General features: G+C 37.0%; 1 protein-coding gene across 1 annotated transcript in view; it reads left to right on the top strand.

Moving 5' to 3' along the window:
* Positions 1 to 15,896, top strand: part of FBN2 (fibrillin 2) — a 649,022-nt gene that overhangs the window by 322,599 nt on the left and 310,527 nt on the right. The window contains exon 7 of the mRNA XM_053701643.1: positions 1,829 to 1,954. Within this exon, the coding sequence (XP_053557618.1) occupies positions 1,829 to 1,954 (126 nt within the window). The remainder of the gene's footprint in view (positions 1 to 1,828; positions 1,955 to 15,896) is intronic.

The following is a 15,896-nucleotide window of genomic DNA, read 5'->3' as shown; positions in this document are numbered from 1 at the left end:
TTCCAAGTTTAGCAGTCGGCCGGGATGGATGCTCCGCGGCGGCGGAGCGAAGAAAGAAGATTGAAGATGCCGCCGGAAGAATGAAGACTTTGCTGCCGCTTGGAGGAAGACGTCGCCGGAGGAAGAATTCTTCTTTGCCGCTTGGAGGATGACATCGCCGGAGGAAGATTTCTTCTTTGCCGCTTGGAGGACGACATCGCCCGGATCGGATCAGGAGTTCGGCCCGGTGTGGTGAAGACAAGGTAGGGAGATCTTCAGGGGGGTAGTGTTAGGATTTTTTAAGGGGGGTTTGGGTGGGTTTAGAATAGGGGTATGTGGGTGGTGGGTTGTAATGGGGGGGGGGATTGTATTTGTTGAATGCAAAAGAGCTGAATTCTTTGGGGCATGCCCCACAAAAGGCCCTTTTAAGGGCTGGTAAGGTAAAGAGCTTTGAAATTTGTTTCATTTAGAATAGGGCAGGGAATTTTTGTTATTTTGGGGGTTTATTATTTTATTAGGGGGCTTAGAATAGGTGTAATTAGCTTAAAAATCTTGTAATCTTTTTTTTATTTTTTGTAATTTAGTGTTTGTTTTTTTTTGTAATTTAGTTTAGTTAATTTAATTGTATTTTTAGATAGATGTTTGTAGTTTATTAAATTTATTGATAGTGTAGGTGTATTTGTAACTTAGGTTAGGATTTATTTTACAGGTAATTGGGTAATTATTTTAACTAGGTAGATATTAAATAGTTAATAACTATTTAATATCTATTATACCTAGTTAAAATAATTAACTATTTACCTGTAAAATAAATATTAACCCTAACATAGCTATAATGTAATTATTAATTATATTGTAGCTATCTTAGGGTTTATTTTATAGGTAAGTATTTAGATTTAAATAGGAATATTTTAGTTTATAAATTAATTAGATTAATTTAATATAAATTTAGTTAGGGGTGTTAGGGTTAGAGTTAATATAGTTAATATAAATACTATAGTAACTATATTAACTATATTAACCCTAATATAATTAGGGTTAATATAGTTAATATATATAATGTAATAACTATATTAACTATAATATACTTAGGGTTAATATAGATAATATAGCTGGCGGCGGGGTAGGTAGATTAAATTAGGGGTTAATCATTTTAATAGAGATGGCGGCGGTGTAAGGGGCTTACATTAGGGGTTAATAATTTTAATATAGATGGCGGCGGTGTTAGGGGCTCACTTTAGGGGGTTATAGATATAATATAGCTGGCGGCGGGGTACGGGAGCGGCGGTTTAGGGGTTAATAACTTTATTAGGTTGCGGCGGGGTACGGGAGCGGCGGTTTAGGGGTTAATAGCTTTTTTATTGTTAGGCTAGTGAGGGGGGATAGCGGATAGAGGGTTAGACAGTGCGGGCTATGTTAGGGAGGCGTGTTAGACAGTGCGGGTGTTTTAAACTTTAGTCAGGTTTTATAGGCGCCGGCAGATTCTAACGTGGCGCAAGTCACTGGCGACGCCAGAAATTTGTACTTACGCAGATTTCTGGACATCGCTGGTTTGTCAGACTTACGGCACGTTAGCATCTGACGGCGACCTATATGGGATGGCTCGAGTTGCGAGCTGAAACTGCGGGCGACGCCGGTTCCCTCGCTTGCGCTGCAAACTGCGATCGATATCGGATCGCGCCCCAAAAGCACAAAACATATTTGATAATAGAAACTGGCTGAATCATGTAAGTTTGACCTAGCTTTCCTTTTAAGTAACACCATTTCTACTTAACACCTTGTATTCTTCTATTTTAAAACGAACCATCTTAAAAAATTACATTACTTTTGCCCTTATTTCATTTTGTAGATGTTGATGAATGCCAGGCAATCCCAGGGCTTTGCCAAGGTGGAAATTGCCTCAACACTGATGGATCATATGAATGCAGGTGTCCTGTTGGCCATAGACAAAGTGAAACCACACAGAAATGTGAAGGTAAGCATATTTTATTAAACAAATGAGGACCAATTAAACTTGTTTGTTTTCAAAAATGTAAGGTTATTTCATGCTTTGAATTTTACCAAGCATGTCGTTTTTAGTAATGAAATCTAAAAATGTGCAATAAAATAAAAACAACCTTTTTAGTTTTGTAGAAAAAGTAAAAAGAAAATCTTCATCTTTTAAATAGCTACATTCAAGTGAATATAGTTGTAAATGTTCATTATTGCCACAGTATAGATTATATTAACTGTTTGCTGAGGTAAATAACAATTAATTCAGTTTATATGGTACATAATTTATGTGACTTTATAGTTTTATGTTTAATGCTTTAATATCAAATGGAGCTTGTGTTTAATGCAAATACTGTGGTGTAACACAGTAAATATGTAATGTAAATGTGCCAGAAATGTCATAGAGACATAGAGGAGAACTGTTAGAAATGTGTTGCCTGGTAAATCTGATATATCCCATACCTCTCAACATTAAAAGGTCCCATAAAGGGGCATGGTTATCTATAGGAGATGAGTGGTATTTAAAAGTATTTTAAACATCTGTTTTTTTGTGTAAAATGTGTGCTTTGTCCCACATTCCCTAGAAAGAAAGAAAAAAGTTATTAAGTTTTTTTTTTTTTTTTAAATACTGCAAATTGCTTAAAGGGACAGATAGAGCATGCAATTTTAAGCGACTTTCTAATTTACTCCTATTATCAATTTTTCTTCGTACTCTTGGTATCTTCATTTGAAAAAGCGGGAATGTAAGCATAGGAGCCGGCCTGTTTTTGGTTCAGAACCCTGGATAGCTCTTGCTGATTGGTGGATACATTTAGCCACCAATCAACAAGCGCTACCTTTTATTTTATTGTTTAAAAAGATAGATAATCCCTTTATTACCCATTCCCCAGTTTAGCATAACCAACACTGTTAGATGAATTTACTTTTTACCTCTGTGATTACCTTGTATCTAAGCTTCTGCAGACTACCCCTTATCTCAGTTCTTTTGAAAGACTTGCATTTTATCCAATTGGTGCCCTCTCACAAATAACTCCACAGGCTTGAGCATAGAGGCTTGAAATGCATTGAGCTAAGTAGCGACATTCAAAGGCTTATACATTAGCATATGAGCCCACCTAGGTTTAACTTTCAACTAAGAATACCAAGAGAACAAATATATATATTCTAGGCGATAAGCCTGCCCAGAGGGCAGTCTATTTAAAAAAAAAAACTACAACCCCCAAAGCTAAAATTACAAAAAATAAAAATAAAAAAATTACAGAAAAAAATAAACAAAGCTATCCAGAAAAAAATTCAAACCTAAATTAATACCCCTATAAAAATAACCCCCCCTCCCCGCAAAATAAAAAACACCCCTAATATAATGCTAAATTACCAATAGCCTTTACAAAGGCTTTTGTAGGGCATTTCCCTAAGTTAAACAGCTCTTTTACCTAAACAAATTACCAATTACCCCCTAACAGTAAAAATCCCCCACCCACCAAACCCCCCAAAATAAAAAACTAACACTAAAAAACCTAAACTACCTATTTCCCCTAAAGGGGCATTTGTATGGGCATTACCCTTAAAAGGGCATTCATCTCTTTTATTGCCCTTAAAAGGGCTCTTTTCCAACCCTTTAAATCCCTAATCTTAAAAATAAAAAAAAATCCTAACACCCAAATAGGTACTCACTGTTCCTATAGTCCGGCGGAGAAGGTATTTTTCCAGGTGGCTCCATAATCTTCTATCTTCATCCGGAGCGAAGGCGGCGCGGAGGGAAGGTGCGGAGCTGTGGATCCTCAGCGGCGGTCCTCGGCGGCGGTCCTCTTTTTTGGCATGGAGGCTCCTCTTCATCCGATGTACGTCATACACTAAAGATTGAACGCAAGGTACCGCAATCAATTTGGGGTACCTTGCATTCCTATTGGCTGAAATTTTGAAATCAGCCAATAGGATTAGAGCTACTAAAATCCTATTGACTGTTCAAATCAGCTAATAAGATTTCAATAGCTCTCATCCTATTGGCTGATTTCAAAATTTCAGCCAATAGGAATGCTAGGAACCCCAATAAATATGGGGTACCTTGCATTCAATCTTTTAGGCTTTTTTATTTTTATTTTTTTATTTTTTTTAGATTAGGGTTTTTTTTGGCTTGAAAAAGAGCTGATTGCCCTTTTAAGGGCAGTAAATTATTTGAATGCCCATACAAATGCCCCTTTAGGGGCAATGGATAGTTTAGTTATTTTAGTGTTAGTTTTTTTTATTTTGGGGGGTTTGGTGGGTGGGTTTTACTGTTCGGGGGGACTTAGTATTTTTAGAGGTAAAAGAGCTGTTTAATTTAGGGCAATGCCATACAAAAGGCCCTTTTAAGGGCTATTGGTAATTTAGATTAGGGGGTGTTTTTAGTTTGAGGGGCTTTTTTATTTTCATAGGGATTAGGTATAAATTTTTTTTATAATTTTGCTTATTTTTTCTGTAATGTTAGACTTTTTTATTTTTTTGTAATTTAATGTTAGTTTTTTTATTTTAATTGTAATTTAGTAGTAATTGGTGTTAATTTAGGGGGTGTTAGGTTAGGGGGCTTAGTAATTAAATTAGTTATTTGCGTTGTGGGTTTTTTGGCGGTTTAGAGATTAATAGGTTAATTAAGTTGATTGCGATGTGGGTATTTGGCGGTTTAGGGGTTAATGGGTTAATTAGGTTTATTGCGATGTAGGGGGGTTGGCAGTGTAAGAGTTAATAGGTTAAAAAGGTTTATTGCGATGTGGGGGTTTTGCTGTTTAGGGGTTAAAAGGTTAATTAGGTTTATTGCGATGTGGGTGGTTGAAGGTTAAGGAGTTAATATTTTAATTATGTTATATGCAGATTAGGGGTTAATTACTTTATTGTTTTGCGATGTGGGGGTTGACGGTTTAGATGTTTTTTAATACTTCGTACAGGAGGTTATTGTTTTTTTGTTATACTTCGTGCAGGCGGTTACATGTTTTTATTTTTATTTCTTGTGGGCGGTTACGTGTATTTTTTGTTATTTCGTGCAGTTGTGTTGTTTTTTTTTTTTAAGGCTTCGGGTTTGCCTATGCTGCATCATTGGTGGATTCTTTCACCACCCTTCCATTTTCAGAATGCAGTGGGATGCAGGTGGATTCTTTTGGCTGTGTGCGCAACTGGCGACACCGACGGACGCGATTATAGTATATATATAGTATATATATATATATATATATATATATATATATATATATATATATATATATATATATATAAATACAGTTCCAAAAGGCTCTGCACTCCTTGTAACCAACTTAACGGGAAAGTCAAAATTAAACTTGCATGATTCAGATAGAGCATGTGATTTTAAGACACTTTTAAATTAATTTATTTTTTCAAATGTTCTTCGATCTCTTAGTATCCCTTGTTGAAAAATAATACGCTTATATCATACACCAGTGGGATCTGCTGCAGTGCTAATTGGTGCCTGCACACATTTGTCTCTTGTGATTGGCTAACTAGATGTGTTCAGATTCCTGCCAGTAGTGCAATGCTGTTCCTTCAGCAATGGATAACAAGAGAATGAAGCAAATTTGATAATAGAAGTAAATTGGAAAGTTGTTTAAAATTGTATGTTCTATCCAAATCATAAAATACATTTTTTGGGTTTACTATCCCTTTAACTTGCAACAACCAGGGTGCAAAAGTCTGTTTCCAATAATATAGATTCCTGAAAAGACTGCACTCTCTGTATTTTCAATAATAAAAATAACTTTTAACTGGCATCTTTATCAAATGTCCCCCAGTGTTCAGAACAGAGACACCATAGACATGATGTCCCATAGGAAGTTTCCCTCCTTTGGGACATGATGTCGATGGTGTCTGTGTTCTAAACACTGGGAGAACATTGATAAAGATGCTGGGCATCAAAATGTCATGGACATTCCCTGATTTTAATCCTTTATTCTGAATAAAAGTAATTTTCTTATTATTGAAAATCCAGTGAGTGCAGTCTTTACAGATATATATATATATATATATATATATATATATATTTTAGATATAGATACCTACAGATATAGATACCTACAGATATAGATACCTACAGATATATATATATATATATATATATATATATATAAAAATATCTATTTAAAAATACATAGAACATATTCTGCTATGTGCAGAACATTGGAATATGAAATATTTACAGTAAATACATAGAATAACACTTTATTAACTATGAATATTGCATAAATATGATTTTCCATGTTTTCATCTACTTAAAGGGACACTGAACCCAAATATTTTCTTTCGTGATTCAGATAGAGCATTCAATTTTTTTTTTTAAATGTTTATTTATTATCCAACAATTGGCACAGTTATACAATAATACAAGGAGAGAGAGAAAAAAAAAGAAAAAAAGAAGAGGGAATAACCGGGATAATCAATGTCTTCAGGTGTTCATACAGAATTACATAGCGTACCATGGTACAAAGCAAAATCCAACATAAAGTCATCAAAGCACCTAAACCCAAAATTTTAAACCCCGGTTCTTAGTGAATGCCTGTTGTTGGAGTTTTCCTTAACCAAAAAGAAAAAAAAGAAACAGGATAATCAGAAGCTTCAGGTGTTCATGCAAGACTACATATAGTATCATGATACATAACAATATCCAACATGAGGTTAATAAAGCACCTTAACCTTGAGCTTTTAAGACCAAATTCTTAGTATCTACCTATTGTTGGGGTTTTCTTTATCTTAGACAGAGAAAAAACAAAAATTAGGAAAGAGAGGGAGAAGAAGAAAAAAAAAAAAAAAAGGGAAGGGAGGGAAGGGGAAAGGGAGGAAAAGGGTTGGGGGAGAGAGGAAGGGGGAGAAGAAGATCCAGGAGAGAGGGGAAAGAGACAGGGAAGGGAAAGAAGGAAGGGAGAGACCGGAAAGACAAGGACCTTCTCCCTCCTCCCCCCAACGCGAAACCAGAGTGTGAGAGAAGAAGGAAGAGAAGGAGAGGGGGGGGCCATCCCAGAGGATCTCCAATAGGCAGCTCTACTTAATCATTACCAGGCACCCAGCAACACCAGTTCTGAATTTCTAAAAGGGAATATTAAGTCATTCATCTCTGAAATAGGTAATGATTTGATGAAAATTGACCATTTACCAAAGAATTTTTTAATATCTGAGTCATTATCTAGATTGGTATCCCTTTGTTCTAGTAAGCATTGTTTTTTCAGAGAGTTTTTTTATCTCTGGAATCGTTGGGGTCGCTCTCAGTTTCCATTTTTTGAAGATGAGATATCTGGTTGCCAAGATAGAGAGGAATATCAATTTATTCCATGAGTTAAGATTCTTGGGGCCAAAGACAATCTGTATCTGAGAGAGACTCACATGGGGGATTTTGAGGGTTTTATTAAGCCAGAACTCTAGTTTCCCCCAGAGGTGCCTTATTCTGGGGCAACTCTAGAGCATTCAATTTTAAGCAACTTTCTAATTTACTCCTATTATCAACTTTTCTTCGTTCTCTTGCTATCTTTATTTGAAAAAGAAGGCACCAATCAGCAAGAACAACCCAAGTTGTTCACCAAAAATGGGCCGGCATCTAAACTTACATTCTTGCATTTCAAATAAAGATACCAAGATAATTAAGAAAATGTGATAATAGGAGTAAATTAGAAAGTTGCTTAAAATGTCATGCTCTATCTGAATCATGAAAGAAAAAAATTGGGTTCAGTGTCCCTTTAAGTGCAAAGGGCTCCAATGCACTTATATAAATATATGTGTACATATGTATCTATATTTTTATATGTGTATATATGTCTGTAAATACATATATAATATACACATATAAATACATCTGTACACATATATAGACATTTAGACATGTATATGTATGTATCTCAATGTTAAAGCCCTTTGCCTGCCTTTTTTATCTAACACCCAAAATCTCATATCTTTGAGCCTTTATAGCTTTTTTGTGCAATATTGTTTAAAAATCATTTTTATTATATATTTTTATTATGAGTGTAAGTGTACTTTTTGATGTATTTTGTGACACTTTTTTGTTTTTGCAAAACAGTTAACCACAGCTGTGATGACATGCATTGCTAACCTGACAAGCATTAACTTCCATTGCGCTCAATCGATCGCGTTTACTTTCAACTTGTAATACCAGTGCAATTTAACCTGTGTGCAAACAAACGCGAAAAACCCTATATCGCTCATTTGAGCTGCACTAGTAATCTGGCCCAATATTTTTTATTGTAACCCTGTAACGCACTGCAGGATATCTTCTCAATAATAATTAGAATTAGAATTGAAGAAATATCAGAATTTAATAAATTGTACTGTTACACATGCAGAATAGATCTGTTTGTATTGTGTTAATCCTGCTTATTTGACACATCATTTCTTTCTTGATGTGGTCTTCATATATTTGTAGTTAGGATGCAGGCTGTTGCTGTACCCACGTTATTTTGCTTGGCAGATAGTTCTTATATTATTGCACACAGCTGTACTGGATACTCCACATCTGTAGATGCATTTCTTACGTGAACTGCCAGATCATCTTTTTAGATGTTTGAGACAAAGTTAATATAACAATTTATTCCAGTGATTTTGTTTAGCTGAAAACATTTTGTAACACAAGTTCTAATAGAATGAAAGCTATACATTAAAAAGAAAATGCTAGTCTGCAAGCAGGCAGTTTTAAGATAACGTTCACAGAAGTAATATATAATCAGTGGACACATTTTATTAACTATTTTCCGGTTAAAAAACATATATTTTCACTTTCAATAAAGAATATTTCCATACATATTTTGTTGCATATATTATTTTGAATACATTTGTAATTGTTTTCATAACTTTTTTTTTTAGAAAATATATTGTTTTCAGAATAGGTACATTTATATTTAATTTCTTAGCATAACATTTAGCACAATTTCTGGCAATATGTAGCAGCTCTAAGCAGCTCTATTTCAATTTGTTGACAAAGGGATCTGGGAAAATTAACATCTATAGGCATTGGGTTTGAGAAGAAATAGTATAAACAAGTAAATTTAATAATAAAATTGCAGCTAAATATTTCAGAATCAAAACGTACAACCCACAATGAAGAGATTTTCTAAAATCAAATAATTTTAATTTAAAGCAAGACTGGAAAGACCTAAAGTGACCACATCATCAGAAGACCAATAGCATCATTACAGAATAGAACAGTACCTGCATCAACAATTCTTGCCCAGCTGAACCAGAAACATCCTACCCTAGTAAGCAAACGTGCAGTCAAAAGATGACAAGCAGAGAGGGGACTTAGGAGTAGTAGTCTTTAAATAACTTGTTCACTGAAAATAAAAGTGTAACTTTTAGCATGGGCCAAACCATACGGACAATTCACAATGACAGGCAGGAAAAACACGTTTACTGGCAAATCAAAATTTGACATTTTTTGTTGTAGTTGCAGAGTTGACTGTGGAGATTGTTGTGTAAAAAAATAACAGTACTGTTTGTAAAGCCTAAAACTAAATATGGTGCAAGAAACATTCAGGCGTGGGGATGCTATGCCTGGAGTTGTTGACTTGCACAAGAGTAACTAAACTTTGACTACTTTTTTGTGCAAAGGCATGTCGTCCCTTTTGGTTTTTAAATTGTGTGGAGGAGGATTCCTTTTCCATTAGGACAGATGTGCCAGGTGTATCTGAAGTCCAAGGGGCCCATTTATCAAGCTCCAAACGTAGCTTGTGGGCCCCTGTTTCTGGCGAGTCTTCAGACTTGCCAGAAACACAAATTATGAAGCAGCGGTCTAAAGACCGCTGCTCCATAACCCTGTCCGTCTGCTCTGAGCAGGCGGACAGGAATCGCCGGAAATCAACCCGATCGAGTACGATCAGGTTTATTGACACCCCCCTGCTGGTGGCCAATTGGCCGCGAGTCAGCAGGGGGCGGCGTTGCACCAGCAGCTCTTGTGAGCTGCTGGTGCAATGTTAAATGCGGAGAGCGTATTGCTCTCCGCATTTAGCGAGATGTTGCGGATCTGATCCGCACTGTCAGATCAGGTCCGCAACACCTTTGATAAATAGGGGCCCAAGAGAGAGCCAAGAGTGCTCATTTGCATGTTTTTTTACTCCAGAATCACCATACATAAGCCCCATTAAAAGGATACTAAACCCACATTTTTTCTTTCATGATTCAGATAGAGCATGCAATTTTAAGCAACTTTCTAATTTACTCCTATTATCAAATTTTCTTTGTTGTTTAGGTATCTTTATTTTAAAAAGCAGAAATGAAAGTTTGGAACCGGCCCATTTTTGGTTCAGCACCTGGGTTGCGCTTGCTGATTAGATGGCTAAATGCAGCCACCAATCAGCAAGTGCAATCCACGGTGCTGAACCAAAAATGGGCTGGCTCCAAAGCTTTCATTCCTGCTTTTCCAAATAAAGATACCAAGAGAACGGATAAAAATTGATAATAGGAGTAAATTAGAAGGTTGCCTAAAATTGCATGCTCTATACGAATCATGAAAGAAACCATTTGGGTTTAGTATCCCTTTAACTATCTGTTGGATCATTTGAAAAGGGAAAAGACAAACCCACTGTGACATCTCATGACATTCTTGGGGTGTTCTAAAGGAGAGCTGGAACAATGGGGATTGTAAAATTCTACACGATCTTATGGAATCAATTGCAAAAAAGAGATAGAGACTTTTTTTTATTTATTATTACTTTATTTTTAAAAGCTTTCAACATCAATATGAATACATCCAGACAGTATATTTATATATGTTTTGCTCACAATCATTTGACATATTCACATAGATTTTTTTGTACTGTGTGATCAACAATGCGTATTACATTAACATCATCAGCTTCAGATGTTTCATTTTCTTTACCAACTTTCTAACTGCCTATCAGGCAATTATAGAACTCCAAGTCTACTATAAACTAAATAATAAATACATGTTTAATTGGCCAAACCATCCATGGAGCAATTGATCAAATTGAATAAATTGAATACCCCACTGTAGCCCCCCAGAAGCCCGTGCCTCCACTTCCCGATCCTCCTTGTCATAGGAATACCCATTTACCATTCAAGTTCTCCTCTAAGATGTATATGGAGGATGAGAAATGGGTAGGTAATTATGTATTTCTGTGTCTGCTCGGGTAAGGTTATAATGTAGTGCTCCCATTTCTTAACAAAATCTTTCACTCTATTGCTTATATCCCCCTTCACATCTGCCTGTTCTATCAGTATTTGTTGATATAGGGAGTTTTTTAGGGCTGCTAATGTGGGGTTTTTTTCTGTTGTCCATTGCATAAAAATTAATTTTCTTGCCAACAGGAAAACGTTATTAATTAGTTTAGAGTGTCTGTAGGTTTGTGTATCTTTTTTCAACGTCATCGTCAGACACCATGTCAGGGCTATCCCAGATTTACTTAGGCCTAGATTTGGAGTTTGGCGGTAGCCGTGAAAACCAGCGTTAGAGGCTCCTAACGCTGGTTTTAGGCTACCTCCGGTATTTGGAGTCAGTCAAAAAAGGTCTAACGCTCACTTTTCAGCCGCGACTTTTCCATACCGCAGATCCCCTTACGTCAATTGCGTATCCTATCTTTTCAATGGGATTTTTCTAACTCCGGTATTTAGAGTCGTGTCTGAAGTGAGCGTTAGAATTCTAACGAGAAAACTCCAGCCGCAGAAAAAAGTCAGTAGTTAAGAGCTTTATGGGCTAACGCCGGAATATAAAGCTCCTAACTACTGTGCTCTAAAGTACACTAACACCCATAAACTACCTATGTACCCCTAAACCGAGGTCCCCCCACATCGCCGACACTCGATTAAATTTTTTAACCCCTAATCTGCCGACCGCCACCTACGTTATACTTATGTACCCCTAATCTGCTGCCCCTAACACCGCCGACCCCTATATTATATTTATTAACCCCTAACCTGCCCCCCACAACGTCGCCGCCAGCTACCTACAATAATTAACCCCTAATCTGCCGACCGCAAAGCGCCGCCACCTACATTATAGCTATGTACCCCTAATCTGCTGCCCCTAACACCGCCGACCCCTATATTATATTTATTAACCCCTAATCTGCCCCCCTCAACGTCGCCTCCACCTGCCTACACTTATTAACCCCTAATCTGCCGACCGGACCGCACCGCTATTATAATAAAGTTATTAACCCCTAATCCGCCTCACTAACCCTATAATAAATAGTATTAACCCCCTAATCTGCCCTCCCTAACATCGCCGACACCTAACTTCAAACTTTAACCCCTAATCTGCCGACCGGAGCTCACCGCTATTCTAATAAATGTATTAACCCCTAAAGCTAAGTCTAACCCTAACACTAACACCCCCCTAAATTAAATATAATTTTAATCTAACGAAATTAATTAACTCTTATTAAATAAATTATTCCTATTTAAAGCTAAATACTTACCTGTAAAATAAATCCTAATATAGCTACAATATAAATTATAATTATATTATAGCTATTTTAGGATTTATATTTATTTTACAGGTAACTTTGTATTTATTTTAACCAGGTACAATAGCTATTAAATAGTTAAGAACTATTTAATAGCTAAAATAGTTAAAATAATTACAAATTTACCTGTAAAATAAATCCTAACCTAAGTTACAATTAAACCTAACACTACACTATCAATACATTAATTAAATACAATACCTACAAATAACTACAATGAAATAAACTAACTAAAGTTCAAAAAATAAAAAAGAACTAAGTTACAAAAAATAATAAAATATTTACAAACATAAGAAAAATATTACAACAATTTTAAACTAATTACACATACTCTAAGCCCCCTAATAAAATAACAAAGCCCCCCAAAATAAAAAAATACCCTACCCTATTCTAAATTACTAAAGTTCAAAGCTCTTTTACCTTACCAGCCCTGAACAGGGCCCTTTGCGGGGCATGCCCCAAGAAGTTCAGCTCTTTTGCCTGTAAAAAAAAACATACAATACCCCCCCCCAACATTACAACCCACCACCCACATACCCCTAATCTAACCCAAACCCCCCTTAAATAAACCTAACACTAAGCCCCTGAAGATCTTCCTACCTTATCTTCACCATACCAGGTTCACCGATCGATCCAGAAGAGCTCCTCCGATGTCCTGATCCAAGCCCAAGCGGGGGGCTGAAGAGGTCCATGATCCGGCTGAAGTCATCATCCAAGCGGGAGCTGAAGAGGTCCATGATCCGGATGAAGTCTTCATCCAAGCGGGAGCTGAAGAGGTCCATGATCCGGATGAAGTCTTCTATCAACGGCATCTTCTTTCTTCGGGAGCCATCATCTTCCATCCGACGCGGAACATCCATCCTGGCCGACGACTGAACGACGAATGACGGTTCCTTTAAATGACGTCATCCAAGATGGCGTCCCTCGAATTCCGATTGGCTGATAGGATTCTATCAGCCAATCGGAATTAAGGTAGGAATATTCTGATTGGCTGATGGAATCAGCCAATCAAATTGAGCTTGCATTCTATTGGCTGATCGGAACAGCCAATAGAATGCGAGCTCAATCTAATTGGCTGATTGGATCAGCCAATCGGATTGAACTTGATTCTGATTGGCTGATTCCATCAGCCAATCAGAATATTCCTACCTTAATTCCGATTGGCTGATAGAATCCTATCAGCCAATCGGAATTCGAGGGACGCCATCTTGGATGACGTCATTTAAAGGAACCATCATTCGTCGTTCAGTCGTCGGCCAGGATGGATGTTCCGCGTCGTATGGAAGATGATGGCTCCCGAAGAAAGAAGATTGAAGATGCCGTTGATAGAAGACTTCATCCGGATCATGGACCTCTTCAGCTCCCGCTTGGATGATGACTTCAGCCGGATCATGGACCTCTTCAGCCCCCCGCTTGGGCTTGGATCAGGACATCGGAGGAGCTCTTCTGGATCGATCGGTGAACCTGGTATGGTGAAGATAAGGTAGGAAGATCTTCAGGGGCTTAGTGTTAGGTTTATTTAAGGGGGGTTTGGGTTAGATTAGGGGTATGTGGGTGGTGGGTTGTAATGTTGGGGGGGGGGTATTGTATGTTTTTTTTTACAGGCAAAAGAGCTGAACTTCTTGGGGCATGCCCCGCAAAGGGCCCTGTTCAGGGCTGGTAAGGTAAAAGAGCTTTGAACTTTAGTAATTTAGAATAGGGTAGGGCATTTTTTTATTTTGGGGGGCTTTGTTATTTTATTAGGGGGCTTAGAGTAGGTGTAATTAGTTTAAAATTGTTGTAATATTTTTCTTATGTTTGTAAATATTTTATTATTTTTTGTAACTTAGTTCTTTTTTATTTTTTGTACTTTAGATAGTTTATTTCATTGTAGTTATTTGTAGGTATTGTATTTAATTAATTTATTGATAGTGTAGTGTTAGGTTTAATTGTAGGTAATTGTAGGTATTTTATTTAATTTATTTATTGATAGTGTAGTGTTAGGTTTAATTGTAACTTAGGTTAGGATTTATTTTACAGGTAAATTTGTAATTATTTTAACTATTTTAGCTATTAAATAGTTCTTAACTATTTAATAGCTATTGTACCTGGTTAAAATAAATACAAAGTTACCTGTAAAATAAATATAAATCCTAAAATAATTTATATTGTAGCTATATTAGGATTTATTTTACAGGTAAGTATTTAGCTTTAAATAGGAATAATTTATTTAATAAGAGTTAATTAATTTCGTTAGATTAAAATTATATTTAACTTAGGGGGTGTTAGTGTTAGGGTTAGATTTAGCTTTAGGGGTTAATACATTTATTAGAATAGCGGTGAGCTCCAGTCGGCAGATTAGGGGTTAATAATTGAAGTTAGGTGTCGGCGATGTTAGGGAGGGCAGATTAGGGGTTAATACTATTTATTATAGGGTTAGTGAGGCAGATTAGGGGTTAATAACTTTATTATAATAGCGGTGCGGTCCGGTCGGAAGTTTAGGGGTTAATAAGTGTAGGCAGGTGGAGGCGACGTTGTGGGGGGCAGATTAGGGGTTAATAAATATAATATAGGGGTCGGCGATGTTAGGGGCAGCAGATTAGGGGTACATAGGGATAATATAAGTAGCGGCGGTTTACGGAGCGGCAGATTAGGGGTTAAAAATAATATGCAGGGGTCAGCGATAGCGGGGGCGGCAGAATAGGGGTTAATAAGTGTAAGGTTAGGGGTGTTTAGACTCGGGGTACATGTTAGGGTGTTAGGTGCAGACGTAGGAAGTGTTTCCCCATAGCAAACAATGGGGCTGCGTTAGGAGCTGAACGCGGCTTTTTTGCAGGTGTTAGGTTTTTTTTCAGCTCAAACAGCCCCATTGTTTCCTATGGGGGAATCGTGCACGAGTACGTTTTTGAGGCTGGCCGCGTCCGTAAGCAACTCTGGTATCGAGAGTTGCAGTTGCGTTAAATATGCTCTACGCTCCTTTTTTGGAGCCTAACGCTGACATTATATGGACTCTCAATACCAGAGTTATTTTAAAGGTGCGGCCAGAAAAAAGCCAGCGTTAGCTACCCGGTCCTTACCGACAAAACTCTAAATCTAGCCGTTAGTTTGCTGAGCCAATATTCTATCATCTTCCAAAATGTATTAATCTTGGGGCAGTTCCACATCAAGTGGTACAGGGAAGGATTCTGAAGTGAGCATTTGTTAAATTTATTGGTTATAGAAGGATCCCATTTAGCTGCTATGCTAGGTGTGATGTACCCTCTGTGTAGTAGTTTGATCTGTGTTTCCCTGAAGTGTGCCGATAACGTTGCCTTTCTAACATTCTCAATACTGTCAATGATGTCCTCCCTAGTGAGGAGACATCCCCCGTCTATTTCCCATTGTCTTACTATAGTAGACAGCTCGTCCTCTGCTTGGGCCTCTAGTTGTATTTCATAAGTAAGAGAAATTGATCTGTTTCTCTGAGTGAACAATGATATTTCC

Source organism: Bombina bombina, chromosome 2 (assembly GCF_027579735.1).
Source record: "Bombina bombina isolate aBomBom1 chromosome 2, aBomBom1.pri, whole genome shotgun sequence".
Classification (NCBI taxonomy): Eukaryota; Metazoa; Chordata; class Amphibia; order Anura; family Bombinatoridae; genus Bombina; species Bombina bombina.
Note: the sequence above shows the minus strand (reverse complement) of the source record. Positions and strands in the feature narration are given on the sequence as shown.